The sequence below is a fragment of the Seriola aureovittata genome, chromosome 15, assembly GCF_021018895.1.
Source record: "Seriola aureovittata isolate HTS-2021-v1 ecotype China chromosome 15, ASM2101889v1, whole genome shotgun sequence".
Classification (NCBI taxonomy): domain Eukaryota; kingdom Metazoa; phylum Chordata; class Actinopteri; order Carangiformes; family Carangidae; genus Seriola; species Seriola aureovittata.
In genome coordinates, this window is record NC_079378.1 from 948906 (window position 1) to 976642 (window position 27737).

Below are 27737 nucleotides of genomic sequence, written 5' to 3' on the forward strand. Positions count from 1 at the left end.
TTTTCATGCCTTATTATACTATGACATTTTTATGACTTTTCATGCCTTACTATACTATGACGTTTTTATGACTTTTCATGCCTTACTATACTATGACGTTTTTATGACTTTTTATGCCTTACTATACTATGACATTTTTACGACTTACTTTACTATGACATTTTTATGACTTTTCCTGTCTTACTATACTAGGACATTTTTATGACTTACTATACTATGATATATTTATGACTTAGTATACTGTGACATTTTTGTGACTTTTCATGCCTTATTATACTATGACATTTTTATGACTTACTATACTATGACATTTTTATGACTTTTCATGCCTTACTATACTGTGACATTTTTGTGACTTTTCATGCTTTATTATACTATGACATTTTTATGACTTACTATACTATGACATATTTATGCCTTACTATACTATGACGTTTTTATGACTTTTCATGACTTACTATACTATGACATTTTCATGCCTTACAATACTATGACATTTTTATGACTTTTCATGCCTTATTATACTATGATATTTTTATGACTTTTCATGCCTTACTATACTATGACGTTTTTATGACTTTTCATGCCTTACTATACTATGACGTTTTTATGACTTTTCATGCCTTACTATACTATGACATTTTTACGACTTACTTTACTATGACATTTTTATGACTTTTCCTGTCTTACTATACTATGACGTTTTTATGACATTTTAATGCCTTACTATACTATGATATATTTATGACTTAGTATACTGTGACATTTTTGTGACTTTTTATGCCTTATTATACTATGACATTTTTATGACTTTTCATGCCTTATTATACTATGACATTTTTATGACTTTTCATGCCTTACTGTACTATGACATTTTTATGACTTTTTATTACTTACTAAATGATGACATTTTTATGAGTTACTATACTATGACATTTTTATGCCTTACTATACTATGACGTTTTTATGACTTTTCATGCCTTACTATACTATGACGTTTTTATGACTTTTCATGCCTTACTATACTATGACATTTTTATGACTTACTATACTATGACATTTTTATGCTTTATTTTACTATGACATTTTTATGACTTTTCCTGTCTTACTATACTATGACATTTTTATGACTTACTATACTATGACATTTTTATGACTTTTCATGCCTTACTATACTATGACATTTTTATTCCTTACCATACTATGACATTTTTATGCCTTACTATACTATGACATTTTCATGCCTTACTATACTATGACATTTTTATGACTTTTCATGCCTTATTATACTATGACATTTTTATGCCTTACTATACTATGACGTTTTTATGACTTTTCCTGCCTTATTATACTATGATATATTTATGACTTACTATACTATGACGTTTTTATGACTTTTCATGCCTTACTATACTATGACATTTTTATGACTTTTCATGCCTTATTATACTATGACATTTTTATGACTTACTAAACTATGACATTTTTATGACTTTTCATGCCTTACTATACTATGACATTTTTATGACTTTCTATATTGTGACATTTTTACGTCTTACGATAATAAGTCCTTTTTTATGACTTTTCATGCCTTAATATACTATGACATTTTTATACGTTACTATACTATGACATTTTTATGCCTTACTATACTATGACGTTGTTATGACTTTTCATGCCTTATTATACTATGACATTTTTATGACTTTTCATGCCTTACTATACTATGACATTTTTATGCCTTACTATACTATGACGTTTTTATGACTTTTCATGCCTTACTATACTATGACATTTTCATGCCTTACTATACTATGACATTTTTATGACTTTTCATGCCTCACTATAATATGACATTTTTATGACTTACTATACTATGACATTATTATGACTTACTATACTATGACATTTTTATGACTTTTCATGCCTTACTATACTATGACATTTTTATGCCTTACTATACCATGACATTTTTTTGAGTTACTATGCTATGACATTTTTATGACTTTTCCTGTCTTACTATACTATGACATTTTTATGACTTACTATACTGTGACATTTTTATGACTTTTCATGACTTACTATACTATGACATATTTATGACTTTTCATGCCTTACTATACTATGACATTTTTATGCCTTACTATACCATGACATTTTTTTGAGTTACTATGCTATGACATTTTTATGACTTTTCCTGTCTTACTATACTATGACATTTTTATGACTTACTATACTGTGACATTTTTATGACTTTCTATGCCTTACTATACTATGACATTTTTATGACTTTTCATGCCTTACTATACTATGACATTTTTATGACTTTTCATGCCTTACTATACTATGACATTTTTATGACTTACTATACTATGACATTTTTTTGAGTTATTATACTGACATTTTTATGACCTTTCATGCCTTACTATACTATGACATTTTTCTTACTATAATAAGTCGTTTTACCTTACTATACAATGTTGGTTTTATGATTTCTCATCCCTCATTATATGTCTTTTTTGTGACTTTTTATGCCTTACAATACTATGTCCAGACAATCTCTTTGTTTTGGAGGGGTGGTGGGGTTGTTGTATCTCTACCAATGTTACCAAACCTACGCACTTGCACAGTTATAACAAACCGTATTCATCTTTTAGATGTTCAGTGAATCATTGAAAATAAACATTTTCTGGTTTGGTATGGATTTTCTTTTATTGATAGTTTTAATATACAATATAACATATATATATATATATATATATATATATATATACCGTATATATACACATATATTTATATTTATAGTGTGTACATGAATTGTTTCCACTAAAAACTAAAGAGTCATTCTGCGTCATTTTTACAGCCACGAGATCATCAGGAGGGAATGAACACTTGAATATAGACTTTTATTTTTCACTTGCATAAAAATACATCATCTCATTTTTCTTATGAAGAGAATTTGTCCAAAAGAAAAAGAAATAGAAAGAAAAACTATTTACACGTTGAAAATACTTGTGTGAATGTGCTTTTAGTTCCCTTTATCATTGTGAATAAAACTAGCAGCCCTTTTTAAAGTTGTGTCTCACTCTGGCAGAGCGCCGTCATTGTTCAGCACCTTACCGCAAAAAACTTTTTTAATTAGCCGTTAGCTTAGCACAAAGACTAGAAATAGGAAGAAACCATTCTTTTATTCCTCAGTTGACTTTCTGTTTTGACAGACTGGGAAATTTAGAGCTTCAGTTGTTTTGTTGTAGTTTCCATTATTTATTAAATAAACTCTTTTTCTTGATTAAATGTCAAAAATATTGAAAAAGAAGCCGATCACGTTGAGTTGATGGTGATGTCATCAGACTCTCGATTTGTCCGGCCAGCGTCCAAAACCAGAGACGTTCAGTTTATGATAAATGATAAAGAAGCAGGAAATCCTTAAAAATTACAGCATTTTGTCACTTTCTTGCTGAATTAGTAAAATGATTAATCAATAATTACTGTTCTGTTGACTGATGAATTGATTACCTGACTAATTGTTTCAGGTCTTCAAATACAGTTAAAGTAATATTTTGTTAGCGTGGGGTTTAAAAAGTCCAAATCTTTTGAAAGTATCAACAAAATGGATCTTGAGTTCATATTATTTGGCCACCATTTTCATGGTTATTGATTATTGGGTGATTCTTTGTGCTGAGGAATCACTGCGTCCTGCCAGTGTGAAACGTTGCTTTAATACTGAACAAACATCGACTGGTTACTCGCTCATAACGTCGGTCTGAGTGACGACACACAGGAAAACAGGAAGAGAGCAGCATCACACACTCACGTCAACATTGACTCAACGACCTTTTACAGAATCAGTGGCGTCAGATGAAGATCAGGTAAAACGAGGACGTCAACACATCGACAACAGAAGCTTCAACATTTTTCAACTTTGATCCACGTTTGTCAAGAACGAGATAAAACATCCGTCAACACGTTGTTAAAGAAATGAAATGCATTCACTTGAGGAACAAAAAATTCTAGTCAATAATTTTAGATTAGAGATAGATAGATAGAAGAAATCCTTTCTATAAAAAAAAATCCTGTTTTCTGAATGAGATAAATAATTCAATAATTATTTCTGATATGAGATAAATATCTCAGAAAAACTGAATTTTTTTCTCAAGTAAACGCATTAAACATTTGCTCAGTTTCTTGTTACAATGAAAAACTTTTCTGTTGTTTGTAAAATCATTTTCTTTTCATAACCAGATGTTCATGTAATTTTCTTGGTACAAAATTATTCTGTTTTCAAAAGAAACATTTCTTATCATTTTATCTTGTTACCAAATATTTCATGAAAACAAACTTTTCTCGTCATAGAGGAAAGAAAAGATTCATCTTTGCCTGAATATAAAAACATTAAGCTAAAGTTTGTTAAAACTAATGAAATATGATATTTCAGGGGTAAAGCTTTTGTCGGAGAAGTAGTCTGAACAAAATCATCTCATTTATCATAAAACAGAAGAAAAAAAACATACAGTTCCAAATTGATAGTCTTGTTTGTTTTTTTTTTTACATTATTTTTAAAACCAGTGTTCAGTGATTGACTCATACAGATGTTTGATATTTTATATGTCAGATATTATCATCTGATTGGATCTAATTTGGACCTGCAGCTGATTATTATTTGGTCAAACTTTATAAAACAGCATAATTAAACTGTATGAATCAGGACCCAATCAAATACTAACTGGTTCCTTCTGGTATTTAAATGTAAATACAGAAGAAAAATACCTGGATGTTCACTGATCCAGTAAAGACATGAAGGTGAGCAAGGCAAGACAGAGACACACATGAACACTGATCTTCCAACTTTACAGATGCTGGAATATTTTTCTTAGAAACTTTTGCATTTTGATGAAGAATTTTTGGCTTAAAAAACATTCATAGAAGCAGAAACTCGTACGAGCAGCAGAGTGAAAACTGTCTGATCCGGCTACATGAAACAGCTTCTGTGTTCAGACTCACATCAGTCTGCGATGGTCAGTCACTGTGCAAAGTTTAAATCACTACAAACAAACTTAAAGCTACAGTTTGTGTCTGTGGATTTGGCAGCAAGTCGTCACCTCTGAGGAAAGTCTATCCTGCTTCTCACCAGGTCAAACTCTGGAAACCACCGGGCGTTAACAAAGATAATGTTGATACGTGTCGACCAGAGGGAGCCCATATGAACATTAATTAATATCACAGTAAATATCAAAGCTTTGTACTGACGTAGGTATATAACGATATTTACTGACATTTTACTGATCAATTAGCTTCATAATCTTATTGATTTATGTGACTCATTTCCTCCTTTAAATCTGAATCTCACCAGTTTTACATTTAGAGACAAAACTACACACACACACATATTTTATTTCTATTTATTTCTTACTTTTCTCATAAGGTGTCGATACAAAACAAAGTTTAGTATCGACACTATTAATCTAACCTTGAAAGTGTAAAAATAATCCAGTGACCTAAAACACACTGGGATTATTCTTTATCTCCAGAATCGTCAGATAGTTCCTGAACATTTTAAAGCTCTATTTTCAGCCCTGTAATGATCTGAGCATGAAGTCTGACTCCAACGACCCGCACTGACCTGGTGTTTCTCAGAAACAGGTTAGACCCTCAGAGACGTAACAAGTCGGAAATAAAGCAGGAAAAACTGAAAAAAAAAAAAAGCAGCAAAACTTAAAGAGCATCTCTCACATGGCGACATGTGACCAGTCACGTGACACAGAGTGATAGAACGAGTACTGTGCAAAGTCCTGATAATAAAAATACAACGTCATATCTGTCACTAGAAAAGATTTGGAAAGATTTTTTTACATGAACTCAGTGGAACGAGCAGCGACCCGCTCTCACTGATTCACATCAATTCATTGCTTTTTTTTGGGGGGGGGGGGGGGGGGGGGTTTAAAGACACTTCAATAAAAACAGCTTATTACAGACTCTATGTACAAACATATTTCACAGGTGACAGGTCAGGTGATAAGAAAAGACTGGGGCACTTCCTGTCAGCGTGGGAAGTGAAGTCTCTCAGATCTGATGGTGAGGAAAAGAAAAACAACCCGACTGTCGCTCCTGAACGTGACGACGCGTTTAGGCACAACGATGAGTGAGAGTACAAAACTGTACAATACTGTGTAAGTGCAAACGTTGGAAGCAGAACCGCAGCTCGTCTGAAACCTTTCGCTTCATGGAGTCACGGTTCGTGCACTCGTATCGAATCTTTACAATTATTTCATCAAAGAAACAAAACAAAACAAAACTGTACATTAATATTGTCAGAAATCCACATCGGTGAATTGTTGCTTATTTCAGTGATATTTGTGAAGGATGGACGACGTCCGTGCAAACCGACACAAACCTGATCACGTCTTCAGTTTGGAATGAAGCCATTAAAACATTAACACCAGGGGCCGAGTGATCTGGTTACTATGACAACATGACAACATGACAACAGGAGATATGTGCAAAATCACATCAAATAAACTGATGTTCAGAACAGTGACGTGTTTCACTGTTGTGCATTTCAGCTACAGAATCCTCACAGTCCACAGACGTCTGTAGAAAGTCACAATATAATTAAACTGGTAGTTAATTAATGATATTGAATTATTGCCCAGCGCTAAGGCTCCGCCCACATGACTGTGCTTTTTTATCTTAAAACGAAAACGATCTCCGTCCACACTAACATACCTGAGAACACACACACACACACACACGAGCTCCTACACTGAGCATGTGCGAGCCGGTGAAAACAGGAAGTAGATTGTCTCCAACAAAGACAGTTGTAGCATTAAAACAGAGAATGTAAGTGAACAACAGCTGCAAAGACAACAAGGTCAGTGACACTGTCATTCATCATCATGTTGTATTCACCACTGGTAGTCCAGGCTGATGACAGCCAATCAGGAGAGACCGTGGCTGTGATCTCATCGATTACAAAAGTCTCAGTTTCTGTCCAGACTACAACACAACCCCAGAGTTTCAAAATAAAACACAACCCCCGAGGTTTCAAAATAAAACGGGTCCGGCAGCGTTTGTTTTGTGTGTTTTACTCTGGAGGCGAAAACGTAGTGAAAGAGATGCGTTTTAAAACAAAAACACAATCGTGTGGACGAAGCCTGATGTCACCTCTGACTGTTACTGATGAATTCTTAAATTCAGGGGAAGTGGAAAAAAGAGTCCAGAGCTGTTAACACCAGGTTCTGAGATCAGTTCTGGTCTGAAAACCTTTGTCCAAACAAGTAGAACACATAAGTCGTGTTTTGTGGGGACTTGTGTTTTTACTGAGCTGTCTTCAACCAATCAGAAGACCTTCGTCAAGTGAAGCGCTCTGGTTGATTTGACGGAACAAACTGAAGTCGCTCAGAGGAAACTGAAGAGGAGGGAAGAGCGCAGCTGCTTCCTGCAGGTTCAATATGAACAATCAAACCCTGCAGGCTGAAGAAAAGTGAGCAGGAATCAGCTGCTCCATATTCACATATAGATACACTATTAACAAACAGACGTGGCGCCGCAGAACACCAGTTCTTCTTTCTGCTGCTGACCAGGAGCCAGTTCATCAAACTGGTCCCATCCTGCGACAGAACCGCCGGCCGAACTTTAGCCAACTGCTGACCGGGATTTGAGTCTCTTGAACTAACTCAAGTCTTCAGTCGGGCGACTCCGCTGCGACAGACGACGAAACATTTCATTAAAACACAAAAATCTTCGGCTTCAATGACTGAAACTATGTTCAGCTGCTGAATTTCAGGTTGGACTCAGAACATCTGGTTTGGACTCAAACACTCAGTGATGTCACTGACTGGTTTCTGGGTTTGGACAAAGATTTTTTTTTACAGTGTTTCATTGGTTCTTCAGGTTTTTGTAGGTTTAGTCTTTTGTTGAAGACGTTTCACACAGAGAGTCCATGATGGAGTCTGAAGGTAGAAGTGATGATGTATGAAGTGCTGCCAGAGTCCAGATGTTAATCATAACTCTAAATACATCTGATGATTTTTACATCTTCCTGATAGAAACAGGACGAGTGAAAACACTGAAGGTTCCTGAAAAGCTTTTACTTCTCAGAGAGACGATTCAGATTTCTTTCTTTCTTTGATTACAACTGAATAACTGATCAGAGAGGATCCAGAGCTTCATGAGAAGCATCGACTGATCGAGCTTCCGAATCCTCGAGATTTCATCCACGCAACAAAACAGCAAAATGAGCCGAGCATCATTTCAGGCTCCTTCAGGGTCGTCGTGATTGTGCCATCTCAGGTTCTCAGAGGAAGGAGGCCGTCTCCTCTGAGCTGAACGAAGAGGTTGTGCTTTGTTCTTTTATCCTCCTTCGCTGCGTCAGTCGACGTCGATAACAACTATGTTTTAGCTCGTCTGTGCGAATGTGCGCAGCGACAAAACCGGTGTGTCCGCTGCTTCTCTCCATGTTTCCCCAGACGGTTTTTTGTGGTGATGGCGCTGATGAAGTTTGATTTGAGGAGGAGGACTGGGTTCATGCTGTGACCCTCAGTCCTCCTAAAGAGACTTTCTGCCCGGCTGAGCAACATGGACTGAACTGGGATTAACTGAGGAGCGACTGACCGGCCATATGGAATAGCTGATGCAAACAAATATCCAAGTATCCAAAACCTAAACCTGCTGAGAGATCAGGAAGAAACGTCTTCGTCTCCTGTGGTTCTTCTGTCCATCACATGCTCACAGGAAGTGAAGGGACTGACGGTGACGCTTCAAACAGAAATAAGGTGCAACGAGGGTCGAAGTTCCTCCAGGTCTTTGGGTCTCTGGAGATGCTGGTGGGCGGTCTGCACCCACAGTGACAGGGTCCGGAGTCTGGCTGAGGTGAGGTGGGTGTGGGGGGGGTTTAGTGTCCAGGGTGCTGGTGGGAGCTGAAGGGGGTGAAGGAGGGGGGAGGAGACAGGGACAGAGGGCTGGACTGAGGACTGACGCCTCCTGCTGGTGGAGAGTCAGCTGTAGACTGAGAGACACTGGGGGGGGGGGGGGGGTGAGAGAGAGACAAGCTTCATTCATGACTTTTCATTTATTGGTTGAGACTGATACGACTTTGTGTCTCAGCTGATCCTCACCTGACTGTGTAGCTGCTGCGGTGGGCGGGATCCGTTACCCCGGCAACAAAAAGCTTCTTTGGGGGTCCGTCAGACTCCACCCCACCTGACGGACCAAGGTTCACAGATTTATACATTTATATTAGTCTTCAAAGACGCACGTTCACATGATGCGAGCGCACTGAACTGATCCGCGAGCGGGAAACCTTCCTCATGAGGGAACGTCTCCGCTCCGAGAGCATGGAGCCGCCGAGCGCTCGCATCATCAAAAACACTCGCTCCTCACTTTGGCTTTTGAGACTTTAGAGGCGGGAACAGAGGAAGAAGATAAAAAGGAAGAAGAATACGGAGAAGAAGAAGTAGAAGAAGAAAGAGAAGGAGGGGAAGAAAAGAAAAAGACATTTTCTTGTCTCTGGCCGCAGACTGTAGGGCTCATGCATGACCAATCAAAGGAGTGGAGACATCAGCCACTGGCTCCGCCTCCAAAGTCTCAAAAGTCAACGTTCAACACTCGCTCGTCACGGCTCCGGGGTCGTGGAGCAGGGTTGTTCCCTCATGAGGAAGGTTTCCCGCTTCTGGATCTGCTCAGTGCGCTCGCATCACGCCAACGCTCGCAGTTTTTAAGAGCGCAACTTTTGAGACGAATTAAACGCCATGTAAAACCCCGGAGGTTGATTACCTTTCCTCTTGAGTGGAGTTAACGCCGGCCACCTCACAGTGGCGCTGACTGCTGGTCTGTCGGACAGAGAACATGTGAGAAACAGCAGCTGCCACTAAATCCAGTTTAAAACCATGACCAGGTTTCTGTGCGAGTACCTGAACCTCCGGGTGGGACTGGGGGAGGAGTTGGGCGTGACACCGCTGTCCTGCGACTGAAACCACTGAAGAAGAAAAGGAGGAAACAGAAGAATCAGTCTAAACCCTCTGATATGAATTCAGTCTGAGCTGGACAGGAACCGGGACCAAAAACCGACAAAATAAGAGCCAAGTAAAGAAAAAGAGAAGCTCACCACTGATGTGTGGTCGTGCCACTGACTGACTGGAGGAACTGGGATCAGACTGGAAGCACTGGGAGGGACAGAGAGAGAGTTAATGGCAGCTGCTCTGAACTCCAGAGAGGTGGAGGTGGAGCAGGTCCTGTACCTGAGTCTCTGCAGACTTCCTCTGAGCGTCATCTCCATGTTCTCCTCCTGTGTCCAACACAAACACAAACAGCTGTTATTAGCCTCCATGCTTTGTGGGTTTGCAGAACCGGACCGGTGCAGGACTCGGATCCTGACGGTGCCGTCACACCTGGTGAAATCTACTCACACTGTGTTTCACTTTACCTGTAGGCCCCGCCCCTTCTCTCAAGCCTCGAGGTTTCATGAACAGGAAGTGAATTTTGGTGTGAATGAACCACACAAGTGTTGTGGTGTGGATTCGATCTGGAACTTGACCTTTGACCTCATCTACTGACTCTCTTCCCTTTCAAATTAAAGTCCAAATAAAAACTGTTTGTGTAAATTCTCTGATTGAAACATTTATTAATGAATTAAAAAAACATTAAAAGATTCAAACTACAAACGTCTGAATCTTAAATATCATATTCTTCCTATTGTGTCTCATTGTTAGAGTCCAGCTTTATCGACTTTATGCAAATACACAAAGAAGAAGAGGATGGAGGTTTTAATGTTAATTTAAAGTTGTAGTAACATAATCTAACATGTTAAACACGACGGTTCAGTGTTGATGAAGGAGCCTGTGAGTCTGTTCAGACGTCAGGACAAAGACAGTGTTTGTGTTGGTGTGAATGAACAGAGGAGAGAAATGTGGCGGAGGAGGAAGATGTCCGTCCTCCGTCTGTCCTCACCTGCCTCTTCTGGTCCAGTCTGTCTCCGGTCAGAGAGAAGGGAGAGAGAGGGACGAGCTGGGAGACGAGAGGAAAAAGAAACGACTGACGTCAGAATGACGAGAGAAACTGAACCAGGACGAGCAGCTCGTCAGAGTCATTGACCACTTCACAGTGAACCAGCCTCCATGAGCTGTGTGTTACAAACTACACTCACTTCCTGTTTCTCAAACACCTGTATACACCTGTCCATGTCTCATCACAGTATAATAACAACTTTATTTATAAAGCACCTTTAAATGCAAAGTTTACAAAAGCAATGATGTGAAAAGCAGGTGAGGAATAAGTTACAGAGGGAGGACAAACAATATAATTCAATATAAATAAAGACAATTAGAGGGAGAATAGAGGTCGTACAGGGTTAATAATTCTGTGTGATCAGTGAAATCTTAAAATCAATTCTCCGACAGACAGGGAGGATTGAGGTGATGTCGTCTGTTAAAACCAGTGAGAAGCCGAGTTGCTGTCCTCTGATTATTCTCATTAGCTCACGTGTTGAAGTGAAGAGTTTTATATGGAGGATTTTTAAACCTCCTGCCCCCGTCACGCTGCGTGGGGAGATCAGCTGACAGACTGATCTGAGCGGATTTATCGACTCACAAGCTTTTCTTTCCTACATTATTTCACTGGTTTTGTTGAGAGACAAAGACAGAGATAAGAAACGCATCTGCTGCCGTCTTCGTTAATCCGACATCGCTCACTTCAGTTTGTTCAGACGTGAGATCGACGTCAGGTGAACGTAAAGAGTCGCAGCTCGAGCTGCGAACACACCGACCTGTGAAGGGCAGCTGGGGTTGATGGACACACTGCTGCGTCTGTATCGAGCCGAGGACACAGGACTGAAGACCGTCATCCCATCACTGAGAGAGAGACAGTGACAACACATTCATATAGATACAGAGAGAGAGAGAGAGAGAGAGAGAGAGAGAGAGAGAGAGAGAGAGAGAGAGAGAGAGACAGTGACAACACATTCATATAGATACAGAGAGAGAGAGAGAGAGAGAGAGAGAGAGAGAGAGAGAGAGAGAGAGAGAGAGAGAGAGAGAGAGAGAGAGGACTTACAGAGCTGAGCACACTTTAAAAATCATTTTCAAATGATCAATTAACCTTCTGATTATTTGATCTATGAAATCTCACTAAATGTCCCACAAATGGCTCAAATGATTAATTGATTATGAAATATTTGCAGATAATTTTTCTGCCAATCAACTAATCGATTGGTGGTGACAGCTTGTTTCATTTCAGCCCCAAACCTCAGAAAACAACCTCAGTCACAAAATCACAAGCTTAATTTATTTTAACACTAGAGAGACTATTTCTGAAGTTTAGATTTGATCTTATGACTTTGACCTTTGTTCATCAAAAACACTGTTCTCCAAACTAAGGGTTAGGGTTCTGTCTGTTTATTGATCTCCTTCGCTCTGGTTCAGCACTATGGACAGCGCCCCACACACACACACACACACACACACACACACACACACACACACACACACACACACACACACACACACACTTCACCATTTGACAGCACAAATGCCAACTTGCTTGCGGGGGGGGCCGTGAATTAAAGCGAGGCTCCTGGGCAATAAGAAAATGTCTTACACAGGATTAACACTATGCATGGCTCCCTCTAACACAGCAACTAATGATTGTTTCATTATCAATTAATCAATCAATCAATCAATCCTTCTATTCATAAATTGACAGTAAATAGTTAAAAATGCCCGTTTGACATCTTGAAATGTCACGTTTTGTCAACAGTCCAAAAATCCAAATATATTCAGTTTACAATTATATGTGAAAAACAAAAGGATCAAATTTTCACATTTGAGAAGCTACAAACAGCAAATATTTAACATTTAAAAACCCATTATCCACTTGTGAAAATAGTTGCTCATTAACTTTCTTTTGATAGACTAATCAATTAAGTCACAGATTGTTCACTCCTGGGTATATTACATATTTTGTTGATTTTCAAAGTGAAAACAAACACATTAAAATGAGCTTTCCATCAAATATTCATGTACTGTTACTTTTTATTTCATTGACTTGAGAAATATGCAAAACAACTACTAATAACTAGGTTTTATTTACTTATTTTCACTTCAGAAATCAACACAAAATGTAATTTTTTCCTCACTTTTGTATACAGCTGTACAACACATGTACCTATTTATTGTTGAGTCTATGGAATATCAGGCCAAACAAAAGTTTAGGTTTAGATTTTATTTTAGTGATTACTGCTGGTGTATTTAAAGTCTGCTGAATTAAAGGGTGCGTCCTGTGCATTAATAAAATGCCTTTAATGAGATGTGGGTAGTTCTGTAAACAAGGGAAATATATATGAATGTTTTTTTAATGGGATTCGCTGCTGCACATGTGGGTGTAATACCACTGACCTGACACTGGTGATCATGGGGGCGCTGTTCGACCTGCGGAGAGCCCCGCCTCCTGTCCCGCCAGCTGCGCCTGCGCACTGGTCCACCTCCATCCGTTCCATACCTTGGTTCGCAGGCCCGAAGGCGGCAGCGTCAGCAGCCGGCCTCCGACCCTCTGACGGCGGCGTAGGGCTCTACTCAAGCCCGGTGGAAGCCCGACCCGCAGGCCTCACGACCAGCAAACCCAGAGTCGCCTAGTCAGCGGGCTGAACACCGAAGCTGTCCGCTCTCTACCGCATTTCCCTCCGAAAAAAGACCTTATCCGACTGTGACTGAGAGTCTGACCGACATTTAAGATCCGCAGCTGCGCGACACTCGCTGCTGTCTCTCCCCAAATTTAATGACTGCGTGAAAGCGAGTTAAAATACGAAACCCGCGAAAAAACACTCGACACAAAGTTTTGTAACTGCACACAGTTAAAACTCACCCGGCTGTCCCGGCGCTACGGCGAAACTTTTAATTGGAGTCCGCACAGGTGACGTGACTTTTAGGATTAGCTGTTGAGCTAACTTGGTTTGCAGTAAAACCTCCAGTCAAGAGATCGGAAAACCGCTGAACAGCTGTCCGACACGGTCACACCCGGGCCGGCCACCGTCCTCAAGGAGGGTCGGTCCCACGGTCCCGAAACTCACCGAGCAGGCCTCCAGGGGAAGCTCGGAGTCACTGAAAATTAACAGTTTAAAAGATTTTTACAACATAGTCCTTCACCAAATAGAGGTAGTTCACCAACTGTGAAAACAGCGCCAACGCCTGGTCGCAGAGAGAACTACACATAAAGACTGAGCAGTGAGAAAGTGAAGCAGCAACTTTTTTTTATTTTACAGAGAATTTAGTTTCATTTATTTCATTCCACTGCAGGGAATCAATTTACCTCTGTGGTTTTATTATGATTATAAGATATAACTTTGTTATATTTGTATTATACAATATATATATTATTTTCTTTAATTGTTTTTCAGTTGGGTTTATTGGGTTAAATTCTGGTACAAAATGCAAACATAAAATTTCATAAAGGAGTTATGAAACTTAGACACATGAATCCATTACCTGTTCCTCTGTTTGAAGTGACTTAATCAATCAAAGGGACACAAAACGAGTCAAAACAACCACAAAGACACACAAACAGAGAAAGGGTAGAGTATTAGGTCTGCAACTAACTAATAAGTTCAAGTTCTTTTAATTTATTTTTTTCATTAACACATTTGTAATTTAATCCATCATAAAAGAAGAAAAGATGCAAACAGTCAATATTTACCACTATTTACTTGAAAATGTAACAATTAACCAATTATGATAAATATGTTTCAGATTAATTTTCTGTCAATCGCCTAATCAATTAATTGCTCCACTGTTGTAGCTGTAGTATAAATAAACCTCCCACTATTATAGGAAATACCACAAACACAAGAACTCCCAACAGAAAGTTCAAAGAACTTCGTAGGAAACAGAAGCAAACAGTAAAGTTGAGGCTGTTATATAATGGGAATATTATGGGAATATTGTTGGAATATTGTTGGAATATTGTTGGAATATTGTTGGAATATTGTTGGAATGCTGTGATGTTTCCTTTGTTGACGTGAATCCCCCAAATCCTCCATCTGCTTTGAGTCGTCATCTCCAAAAAATGGTGAAACAGGACACCGGGAGGCTCGGCCTTTAACCCCTTCACTGCCTCCACGCAGACCAGTCTCCCCGAGCAGAGACCGACCGTGGACCAGAACCAGTCACACAAACAAACACAGAGGTTTTTAAAAACATGTTGTAGTTTCAGAAAGACGCTTGTTTCAGTTGTTGCCGTCACACTCTTCTGTGAACAGAGGCCTGGTTTCACAGGGACACTTTAAAGACCCACAGCAGGTCTGTTTGTGTGTGTTTGTGTGTCCAGAGTGTAAAATGAGGCAGTGACCAGCACATTTCCTCGGGGGGGGGGGGGGGGGGGGGGGGGGGCAGACTGCTAAAGAACTCACAGTTATAAAATGAGTAAAAAGGTGTTAAATGAACATTAAATAAACATTTTCACATATTCTCAGATGAAATAATCTCAGTAAATAACAGCTAGTCTGTAACTCCACATGTCCTACAGCCAGGGACGGATCATGAGACATGGACACAGACATGTAAAAGCCCCCCCCCCCCCCCCCAGACTGAAGGACTCTGTGTCTCTATCAGTCCTGTCTACTTCACTTTGTGTCTCTTTGTAACTGATTGACTTTGTTAACAGTCAAATGTAAATGACATCTAAGTCACTATGTAATGAAATAATAATAATATATAATACTGATATATGGGGGGGGGGGGGGGGGGGGCTTTAAAGAAGTCTACGGCCCTGGATCAGTCTAACTTTACTTCTGCCTGGGAGACATCTTCACCCTCAGGTCACAGAAAGTGAAGCTACTGGCGTGTTGTCATATTAAACTTGGTACTTTCATAAGGACTGTAACGGTATTAACCGCCGGTACCGGCCGCTCGGTACCGGCCGCTCGGTGCCGTTTCACCGCTCAAACCTCCGTCACTCCGCCGAAGCCAAGAGGTTAAAGTGGGAACGGCGGAAGGGGTGAGGAAGGGGGGGAGGGAAAGGAAAGGTCCTGCCTTCCTTCAGACGGAGTTAAACTACTTTTAGGCCACTTTTGTTTTTCACCAACTTTTATTTTAATGTCGCTGTAAAAACGTCCGCAGCTCCGAGCCGCGGTCAAACCGTCACTGCGAAGCCCGCGGAGCCGAGGGGAGCCGCGGCGTGACGGACGGCGACATGTCGGAGAGATCCGGGCCGTCTGGATGTGACTGGTAGGTGGGTAAAATCACTCCCAGGTCTCCCCGCTGCTGGTAAACAACTGTGGGCAGGGAGGGCTGTCTGCGGCGGGGACACCGCAGCTCCACGGACCCGAGACACTTTAGTTTAATCCGGATTAATATGATTTAATCCAAGTTGGAACAAGTTTGTGACCAATGTGTTTAAACTGGAAACATAAACTACTGGTTAGATAGATAGATAGATAGATAGATCGATAGATAGATAGATAGATAGATAGATAGATAGATAGATAGATAGATCGATAGATAGATAGATAGATAGATAGATAGATAGATAGATAGATAGATAGATAGATAGATAGATACATCGATAGATAGATAGATAGATAGATAGATAGATAGATAGATAGATAGATACATAGATAGATAGATCGATAGATAGATAGATAGATAGATAGATAGATAGATAGATAGATAGATAGATAGATAGATACATCGATAGATAGATAGATAGATAGATAGATAGATAGATAGATAGATAGATACATAGATAGATAGATAGATCGATACATCGATAGATAGATAGATAGATAGATAGATAGATAGATCGATACATCGATAGATAGATAGATAGATAGATAGATAGATCGATAGATCGATAGATCGATAGATAGATAGATAGATAGATAGATAGATAGATAGATAGATAGATAGATACATCGATAGATAGATAGATAGATAGATAGATAGATAGATAGATAGATAGATAGATCGATACATCGATAGATAGATAGATAGATAGATCGATAGATCGATAGATCGATAGATCGATAGATCGATAGATAGATCGATACATCGATAGATAGATAGATAGATAGATAGATCGATACATCGATAGATAGATAGATAGATAGATAGATAGATAGATAGATAGATAGATAGATCGATAGATAGATAGATAGATAGATAGATAGATAGATCGATACATCGATAGATAGATAGATAGATAGATAGATAGATAGATAGATAGATAGATAGATCGATACATCGATAGATCTAAGAAAGGTAGGCTATAAGTATAAAAATATATAAATGGCTGCAGCGTTCATAGGCCTGCAACTAATTATTGTTTTCATTATCAGTTGATCAGCTGATTATTTTCTCCACATATTAATTGATTGTTGGGTTTGTTAAAATGCAGAGAAATGCCCCCCCCCCCCATAACTTTGAGCTCACTTATTTTTTCCAATCAATATTTAGCGCTCAAAAGGATTGATTATAGATTTCATTATAAATAAGATTATTTATAGTGTAAATAAGGAAAAGCAGCAGGTCGTTACGGTAGAAAAGCTGGGCTCCTTTAATCCCACATGTATAATGAGCATCATGTTTTATCAGCTGTTCCTCTGTTTGTATGTAAACAACACAAACAGACAAATACAACCGTCACACGTCACATGATCTAGTTCAAGGTCAAGGTCAAAGATCCAGTTATGATGCATAAAGAGACTCAATCAACACTCCAGTAAAGTACAAGTACTTCATATGTGTAATGAAGTACAGTAGTTGAGTAAATGTACTTAGTTACATCTGACTGATACTCTATATGTTAAAATACACTGACATCAGAACTTGTATTTAATAGTCGTTAATAAAGTTTCATTTCAGTTTCATTTTTCATTTCATTATATACATACTGTATATACACATATATATATATACATATATATAATACAAAGTGTTGTATAACAACTGTCACATATGTGCAGTTAAAACATCGTCGTCTTGGAAAATGGTTTTATATGATTAAAGTGATGTTAAGAGAAGATTTTACTTTTGATTAGAGCTTCAACCTTCAGTCGATCGACAGAAAATTAATCAGCAGCTATTTTGATAATCAAATAATTAGAATTACAACATGTTTAATTTCTTACAGACAAAACAATGAATCGATGAATCAGGAAGATAATCAGCAGATTGATCGATGATGATGTGCTGTTAGTTGCAGCCTCACTCTTCCACACAGGGACAGAGCCTGAAGAGACTCACTCATAAGATAATTATAAATCCTATTTATCACCTTCTTACAGTCTAAACTAAACAGGTCTGTAAGTTTAACATTTGTTATAAATGTTCCAGCAGCTTTAGACAGTTGGTTGTTGATTTATCATTCATTTATTAAAACACATATTCGAGTTAATTTGAAGTTTTTCATCCTGTTTTATATTTTTCTGTTGTTTACCTGCAGAGAGAAGGATGGAGGGAGAGAAAGAGACGGCTGAGGAGAAGGAGGAGGAGGAGGAGGAGGAGAGAGAGCTTCATCATCACAATGCAGCGGCGTCCTCTGTGGACTACCAGGACCTTCCCATCATGCACTGGGAGGACCTGAGCCAGCGGATAGCTGAGTTGGAGAAACAGGAGCAGGAGAGGAGAGAAAGGGCAAAGGTCAGCCATGAAGACGAGCTGTGTTCTTTACTGTTAGTGGTTATTATTTTTTAAAGACAGACTACATTTCCCATAAGTCTTTGTGTTTTCTCCCTTGGTGGAGTGTTGACAGTGAAAAGCTTTCTGTTTTCTTGTATCTGAGTTTTCCTGCTCGGTTGTTACTGGTTTTAATGAGCAGGAGCCTCAGGAGGGATCTGACCACAAAGAGACGCAAGACAACCACAAAGAGACAAAACAACAAAACAACCACAAAGAGACAAAACAACCACAAAACAAGAAAACAACCACAAAGAGACAAAACAAGAAAACAACCACAAAGAGACAAAACAAGAAAACAACCACAAAGAGACCAAACAACAAAACAACCACAAAGAGACAAAACAACCACAAAGAGACAAAACAACCACAAAGAGACAAAACAACCACAAAACAACAAAACAACCACAAAGAGACAAAACAACAAAACAACCACAAAGAGACAAAACAACCACAAAACAACAAAACAACCACAAAGAGACAAAACAACAAAACAACCACAAAGAGACGCAAGACAACCACAAAGAGACAAAACAACAAAACAACCACAAAGAGACAAAACAAGAAAACAACCACAAAGAGACAAAACAACAAAACAACCACAAAGAGACAAAACAACCACAAAGAGACAAAACAACCACAAAACAACAAAACAACCAGAAAGAGACAAAACAACCACAAGACAACCAAAAAGAGACAAAACAACCACAAAACAACCACAAAGAGACAAAACAACAAAACAACCACAAAGAGACAAAACAACCACAAAACAACAAAACAACCACAAAGAGACAAAACAGCCACAAAGAGACAAAACAGCCACAAAGAGACAAAACAGCCACAAAGAGACAAAACAACCACAAAGAGACAAAACAGCCACAAAGAGACAAAACAACAAAACAACCACAAAGAGACAAAACAACCACAAAGAGACAAAACAACAAAACAACCACAAAGAGACAAAACAACCACAAAACAACAAAACAACCACAAAGAGACAAAACAACAAAACAACCACAAAGAGACAAAACAACCACAAAACAACAAAACAACCACAAAGAGACAAAACAACAAAACAACTACAAAGAGACAAAACAACAAAACAACCACAAAACAACAAAACAACCACAAAGAGACAAAACAACAAAACAACCACAAAGAGACAAAACAACCACAAAGAGACAAAACAACCACAAAGAAACAAAACAACAAAACAACCACAGAGACAAAACAACCACAAAGAGACAAAACAACCACAAAACAACCACAAAGAGACAAAACAACCACAAAACAACAAAACAACCACAAAGAGACAAAACAACAAAACAACCACAAAGAGACAAAACAACCACAAAACAACAAAACAACCACAAAGAGACAAAACAACAAAACAACCACAAAGAGACAAAACAACCACAAAGAGACAAAACAACAAAACAACCACAAAGAGACAAAACAACCACAAAACAACAAAACAACAAAACAACCACAAAGAGACAAAACAACCACAAAGAGACAAAACAACCACAAAGAAACAAAACAACAAAACAACCACAGAGACAAAACAACCACAAAAGACAAAACAACCACAAAACAACCACAAGAGACAAAACAACACAAAACAACAAAACAACCACAAAGAGACAAAACAACAAAACAACCACAAAGAGACAAAACAACCACAAAACAACAAAACAACCACAAAGAGACAAAACAACAAAACAACTACAAAGAGACAAAACAACAAAACAACCACAAAACAACAAAACAACCACAAAGAGACAAAACAACAAAACAACCACAAAGAGACAAAACAACCACAAAGAGACAAAACAACCACAAAGAAACAAAACAACAAAACAACCACAGAGACAAAACAACCACAAAGAGACAAAACAACCACAAAACAGCCACAAAGAGACAAAACAACCACAAAACAACAAAACAACCACAAAGAGACAAAACAACAAAACAACCACAAAGAGACAAAACAACCACAAAACAACAAAACAACCACAAAGAGACAAAACAACAAAACAACCACAAAGAGACAAAACAACAAAACAACCACAAAACAACAAAACAACCACAAAGAGACAAAACAACAAAACAACCACAAAGAGACAAAACAACCACAAAGAGACAAAACAACCACAAAGAAACAAAACAACAAAACAACCACAGAGACAAAACAACCACAAAGAGACAAAACAACCACAAAGAGACAAAACAACCACAAAACAACAAAACAACCACAAAGAGACAAAACAACCACAAAGAGACAAAACAACCACAAAGAGACAAAACAACCACAAAACAACCACAAAGAGACAAAACAACCACAAAGAGACTCATGTGGAAATAAGAAACTATTTGATCACAAGTTCAACACATCAACAGGTCAGAGTTCACGACTTGCTCCTACAGCACTGAAACTGTCGTTGGTTGTTTTTGCCACCTCGTCATTATTTTGGTCCCCGTCAGTTTTCATTCCTGAAGGACGAGAACATGTTTGTTGTGTCTGTAAATCCTCTGAGTGAAACACAGTTTGTGGTTTCACACGGTGGAAGGAGCTGAAATAAGAAGAGCGACACAGTTCAACCACCCTGACATTATGGACACTGCGCAGATCGCCGCTGCATATTTGTGACATAATGATAACTTAGTCTGAAAACCTCCCTTTGCTTCAGTAAACAGACCTCAGATCAGATCTGTCTATGCTTTTGTTCAGAACCAGAATCAGCATCGATCAGCTGATTTACATTCACACATACAAGGAATTTACTTTTGTGGGTTTGTTGCCAAAATATCACAGAATAAACATTAGAATCAAACTCAATATGAAGGTAATGAGTCTGATCTGTGATCTTGATCCATAAGATTCATTTCTCCATCCTGTGAAGAAATCCTGAACTGATTTAGTGAAAAACTTTGAACATGACTTTCACATATTTCTTTTGTTCTTGTCTTTAGAAACCGTCAGCCGGTTTAATCCGTAGAGTTTTATCAGAAGATCTGTTTGGAGTAATATCACTGTGTTCTCCGTCTTCCTGCAGAGGGAGGTGGGGGTGAGGACGGAGGAGAGTCAGGGGGGAGTGTGGAGAGACGTGTGGGAGGAAGAGGAGGAAGACTTCAGGAGGTGTCGAGCCGCTGCCGGCACGTCACGGTAACGCAGAGCCGCACGGTCTGCACATTTAAAAGCTTCTAATGTTTTTTTAATGTGTGTTTTATTTTGAAGGCAGCAGCTCGGGGTCACTGGAGGTCAGTCAGAGTAAAACTCAGAACAACTGGTTCTGTTCTGTCGATTCGTTGATAGAGAGAAAAAATACAATTATTTTAATAATTAATGAATGGATTCAGTCATTTTTTTAAAAAGGAAAATTAGAGGAAAAATACAGAATATTTTCAGATGGGAGAAGTTGGAGAAGTGACAGGAGTGAATGAACAGACTGAATGAAAAGTTGCTTCATGCTGCAGAAACAGTTAAAATAAAAATCAGCATCAAACTGCAGAAAAATGTGAATAAGAATAAACAGGAGGGACTCAAGTGTAAACAGTCTGAACACTGTGAGGCGTTCAGGGTCACTGTCTCCTCCTGCTGGAGCTTCAGGATGTTTATTGTCTGTTTACAGATTTCACAACCACAGAAACCTGCAGCTGTGCTTCATCAACAACAGCGACAGCGAGGAAGAGGAGGAAGGAGCCAACAGAAAGGTCTCTGTCTTCATTACAGCTGAGCAGGGCGGGGAATCACCTTCACACCACCACACTGGACCTGAACCACCCGAGACTGAGCCCAGTTACTGTCTCCACATGTGACTGGATCAGATGTTGCCTCAACTCTGAACAAGAGGCGTTGAAGGTCGACTGAAATGTGCTGAAACACAGAGAGGTTGGGTTGAGAGGGGAGGGTGGGGGTGGGAGAGAGAGAGACCAGGAACAGCTGCAAACATGTTAATATGTTGATTTGGTAAAAATAGAAATAGCAATAGCATAGGTAAAGTTATCAATAATAATAATGATAATGATGACGATAACATCAACAGCAACAATAATAATAACAGTAATAATAATAATCATAATTTTACAGGAGCCCTATGTAAGTTTTGCTAATGCTACATAGCTAGCGTTAGCATTAGCAGCTGTTTACTGAACAGTCTGAAAGAAACGTGAGTTCAGCATCAAATGTCATTCCTTTACTCTCCAACATCTGTTTCCAGAGGTGGAGACAAACACCAACGTTAACTCTTGTGTCGATCACGTCTTTTCTTCTACTGATGTTAGCATGCTAACCAGCTAGCTCCGTCCCGTCTCCTCACTTTCTGAGAGCGGCTCACTGTAGCCTCCAGTCTGAAGACGTATTATAACCTCTTACCTTGTAAACACAACGAGCTGTTGTTCTCCAGATGTTTCTACACATCTGATCAAACTCAAGGAGCATTTATCTGATCCCTGATGGGGCCGACCCCGATCTGCAAACACAACGAGGACTGAGCTGATTTCAGATCTGAGCAGCAGATATGAGACCGAGTGTAAATAAATCTGGACTTTATCTGATCTGAGACACTTGAAATGACAACTGGACATTTTTATGAAACAAAAGAAGACAAATCTGTGGCGACAGCTGCACAAGATGTTTGTCTAAATAAAATAAAAAGAGTCTGAAACTGCAGAAATGATTTAAACCAGATCAAAGAAGATCAACTAGATCATAAACCTGACTCCTGTGTGACGGTCCACCGCATCCAGCTGAAGCGCGTCATGTTCCTGAAACTTTACAGAAGTCTGAATATCTTCAGAGACAAAGAAGTCCGACTGGATGTTACTGAAACTTTATATATTTATATCGGACCTTTGGAAAAAAGTCACGCAGATGTTTGTATTTGTTTCTTCTGATCAAAGTCCGTGGGATCGTTACCTGACCACTGACCTTACATCTCCATCAGGTTTCCATGGGAACGGGGCGCAACGGTTGCCACGCCTCTGGGCTGAAACAGGAAGTGGCCACCGCTCTGAGGACGCTGAGAGACAAACTGCTGGCTGAGCAGAAGGAGAAGGAGGTAAAGGGAAGGACAGGAGGAGGGATGAAGAGCAGGGAATGAGACGAGGAAGATGATAACAGGGTGATGAAAAGTATGAATTCAGTTTCCTCAAAAAACTAAACAAGAAAAAACACGCAAAAGGTTTCCAACTTCTTAAATCCAGAGTTCGACCAATAAAACTTAAGACTTTCAGAGTCCTTTTTAATACTAGAGAAATGTGAATTTGTTCAGTAGATGATTCCGTGTGTGTGTGTGTGTGTGTGTGTGTGTGTGTGTGTGTGTGTTTGTGTGTGTGTGTGTTGCAGCGTCTGGTCGGCAGCAGCGGTGTTGCCAAGCGGAAACATCTGGAGCGTTGGGAGCTGCAGGATCGTTCGGTGCAGCAGCTCAGCAGCTTGAGAGCATCACTTCAACAGGACGTACATGGTACACACACACACACACACACACACACACACACACACACACACACACACACAGACACACACACACACACACACACACGCACGCACGCAGACACACACACACACACACACACACACACACACACACACACACACACACACACACACGCACGCACGCACGCAGACATGCGTTAAAACTATCTGCTCCTATTGTGTAATTCTTTATGCTTTTGACTTTAATGAACCCCCCCCCCCCCTTGTTGGTCTCTTCCAGCTCTGAGCTCCGAGCTGGTCGCCCACCTGCTGGTACGAGACCAGCTGAGGACGAAGCAGGACGCCATGCTGCTGGACGTCCAGGACCTGACCTAGCACCGGGACCACGGGCCGGACGGTCTGCACAAACTCAGCCAAGCTGTTGAGTTTTCTCCACGTCGACGAGGACCTTTCTCTGGGACCAGGTGGCGCTGCTCGTCCACATCATCCCAGGAGTCGTTTACTTCAACAAAACGTTAGCTGACATGCTAATTTATCAAAACTGGCAAATCACCAGCATCTGGAGCAACATGAGGGAGATACGAGAGGACGGTCAACATGGAGGGAAATTTAATAACCCAAAAAGTGGTGCAGCATCGCTCTGACATGGGATCACAGACTTGAAACAGACAGCAGTTATGTGATTGACGGGATGAATCTGCAACACACCATCAAAGGAAAGTTCGGATGAGAGTTGGAACATGACGACAGGTTGACAAGAAGATGAGGAGAAGAACCAACCACCAACAGACACAACGTCACTGGTTCAAATCAACAAAGATTTCAGTTTGACATCTCCGACCTGCCGAGACAAACACAACGCAGCTTCAGCACAGATCCTGTCATCATGTTTCCTAAACTGCACTCAGCATTTAATCCAGTGTTGCAGTGTAAGTGCTTCGGTCTATGAAGCTACTCAGGATCTGCGTTTTCAGGTTTTCTGCAGTTGTATCTGGAATAGAAGGAGGAGGCTGAGAGAGGAAATAGACGCCAGGATACGGAAGAGAGTAATTCTGGGTGACCAGTTCTTACAGAGAAGAAAACTAGATATAGTTTCCATCATCCGTTGGTTATTAGCAGACGACACTATGATTACGAATAACATCAAAGGATCTGGATATGTCTGGATTTACAGATGCTTCAGAATCGATTACAATATTTGTTTCTTCAAAATTCTGTTTCATTATCACAGAGGACGAACGCTGCAAGTTTCTCACTTCCACACTGACACATTTAGTTAATCCTGGGCGGAGTAAAGATCACACACATCTCAGACAGACAGATGCATTTACACAAACTGGTTTGGATTTCAATCTCTCGTTTGCATTGGTTGCATCTGCACTTGGATCTTTTGATATCCGATAGCTTCCCATGATGCACCAGGTGACAGAGCGTAAACCGGGAGTGTGTCAGGGACCCAAACAAACCGACACATGAAACAACAATCATCAAACAACAATCTAGCTGTAAAAGATGAAGGTGTGGTGAAGCGATAAATCTTAAAGGCCCCGAAAACCTGTTCTCTCAATCAGCTTTCTACTATCGACAATGGGATCGTTGAACACATGAAAACAATATTTTCTGAGCAAGTTTGAGCAGTTTTGGTCATTTTACTTAAGAAATTGATAATTGATGTCAGTGTCTCTGACCTGTCTGAAGTGTTTCCTTCCATCAGTCAAACTTTAAGCAAAACTCAATCAATCAAATGTGATAAAACCACACTCACACAGTTCTGAGGAAGCAGATTAGCTCAGGTTGTTCATGCATTAAGATTAATAAGTAATAAGTATTGATGTTTTTTGACGAACTTTAACTTTAAATGTTGCTTATTTAGTCATAAATATTTAATGTAAAGGAAGAAAAACGTGGTTTTCAAGGCCTTTAAGATGCACTCAAGAAACAAATGCTCGTGTTGTTGAAGAAAAAAGGATGAAATCTTTAATCATGTACAAAAAAAAGTGGAATTTATGATAAAAATCTTTCTTCTTTACGTGGTCAAACAATCTAGTTTTAACAGCTGTTTTTCTATAAACTTTAGAGCCGGACACAGAAATGTTACGGGGGCGTCTGTGCATTTGGATTGTGTGATATTTCTCAGGTAGAAACTCCAGTAGTGAGTCTGAGAACTTTTAGATTTGAGGGGAACCACAACTGAATGAAAAGTTTTTGGGATCAAATTTTATACTGAGCTCAGTTTTAGAAATCATTTTTAATTTAAGCGTTTCCACTAAATAGAAAAGTCCAGATTGTTTTACTTTCTTACCTTCATTCTCTAAAACTGTTTTTTGACAAAAGTGAAACAAAAGTGAAACGCTATCTGAACAAAAGGGCAGGATTTCTAACTTATGTTATTTAAGTTTTATTGTGTTTTTTACTTTATTACTTTTGCCTGTTATTATAAGAAGGGAACAGACACTCGTACAGCATTTGTAGCAAGACAACTGATACCTTTTTGTTTTGTTGTTATTTTTCCTAAAAACACAGAACAAATAAACAAAAGGGGAATTTCACCAAATTTAGTTTAGATATATGTTGTCATGACTGAGCTAATGTACCTCTCTCAGACGGTCCTGTGTAGCTGCGATAAGAAGGAAAATAGCTCATATTGGATATTAGGTACAAGAACAAGGCCGTCCATTTGTTCTATAAGTTTAGAAGCAATTACATTCGTTGAGCTGCCTGTTTAAATTACTTTACAAGTTATAATAGAGATGTTAAACAAATGCATTTAACATTGAAAGAGTTTAGAAATTTTGGTGGCATTCCTCTTTAACTGATGCTAAACACTTCAGGTACAGGCAGGAATTATGCTATTGTTTACTTGTAAGAAATGCAAGGGAATAATCCACTTCATGTAGCCAAGTGTATGTGAGGACGTACATCAAATATTGCTGCCGTGTTTTGAGTTTTCTTCTTGTAACCTGATGATGTCACCACATGGTTTTCCACCTTGAGACCACGCTGCTTTTTTAAGCTCCTGAACATTTTTGAGGATGTGTTTATATATAACTGCAGCAATTAACCTTTGGTTTATACACAAGCCAAGGACATTTACATTATTTAAAATGTGGCTTTTATAAACCACCACTAGCAATGTCCTCTAGTGCCTGACAAAGAAGTTATATTTTGATACTGATTATTTCCACATTTTCTCACATTGATCTGTGATAAGAAGCTGAATGTCATATTAATGGAGGGCAATGTACTGTAAAGGGACAATGTCTTTGTTAACTTTTTTATTCACATATATATATTTAAAGTCACACTGAAACGTTATTATGAGTTGAAGTAATGAAGCAGCTTAATGTGATGTTTCCTCTGGTGGTGTGTAACACAGTGAAGGATCATTCAGACAATAATAAGAGGAATATTTGTCCTGAACAAAGAGAACAGATTGTTTTTCGTTTCACTGTGACTTTAGAAATGTATTTTAAAATGTAAATAAAATTAATTACAAATGTATTTGTGAATGTAAACATTAATTTTGAAATATATTTTGAGAGGCAAAAGGTCTGTTTTGTATTTGTGTTTCGTGTTCTCAGTATAATAATGAGACTAATTATCAGTCATTTTTATTTATATATCAGTATCTATTTAACCTGTAT

General features: G+C 39.0%; 2 protein-coding genes across 3 annotated transcripts; one reads left to right on the forward strand and one right to left on the reverse strand.

Moving 5' to 3' along the window:
- Positions 1-2887: 2887 nt before the first annotated feature.
- On the reverse strand, positions 2888-14387 carry LOC130182514 (P2R1A-PPP2R2A-interacting phosphatase regulator 1). The gene is made up of 9 exons (XM_056397509.1): positions 13386-14387; positions 11759-11843; positions 10945-11001; positions 10236-10282; positions 10103-10160; positions 9909-9973; positions 9772-9827; positions 9114-9198; positions 2888-9014 (listed from the first exon to the last, which is right to left on the reverse strand). Exons 1-9 carry the CDS (start codon positions 13484-13486, stop codon positions 8891-8893), a joined length of 678 nt encoding a protein of 225 aa, XP_056253484.1. The 5' UTR covers positions 13487-14387; the 3' UTR covers positions 2888-8890.
- Positions 14388-15911: 1524 nt separating this feature from the next.
- im:7136398 (schwannomin-interacting protein 1) lies at positions 15912-27643 on the forward strand. Of its 2 annotated transcripts, none has more exons than XM_056397508.1 (7): positions 15912-16212; positions 18424-18620; positions 21713-21822; positions 22289-22370; positions 23603-23716; positions 24004-24121; positions 24374-27643. In XM_056397508.1, the coding sequence occupies exons 2-7, from the start codon at positions 18432-18434 to the stop codon at positions 24466-24468; spliced, it is 708 nt and encodes a 235-aa protein (XP_056253483.1). In that variant the 5' UTR covers positions 15912-16212; positions 18424-18431; the 3' UTR covers positions 24469-27643. The 2 variants fall into 2 exon arrangements, with proteins under 2 accessions (XP_056253483.1, XP_056253482.1); XM_056397507.1 differs by having other exon boundaries at positions 15913-16208.
- Positions 27644-27737: the final 94 nt, after the last annotated feature.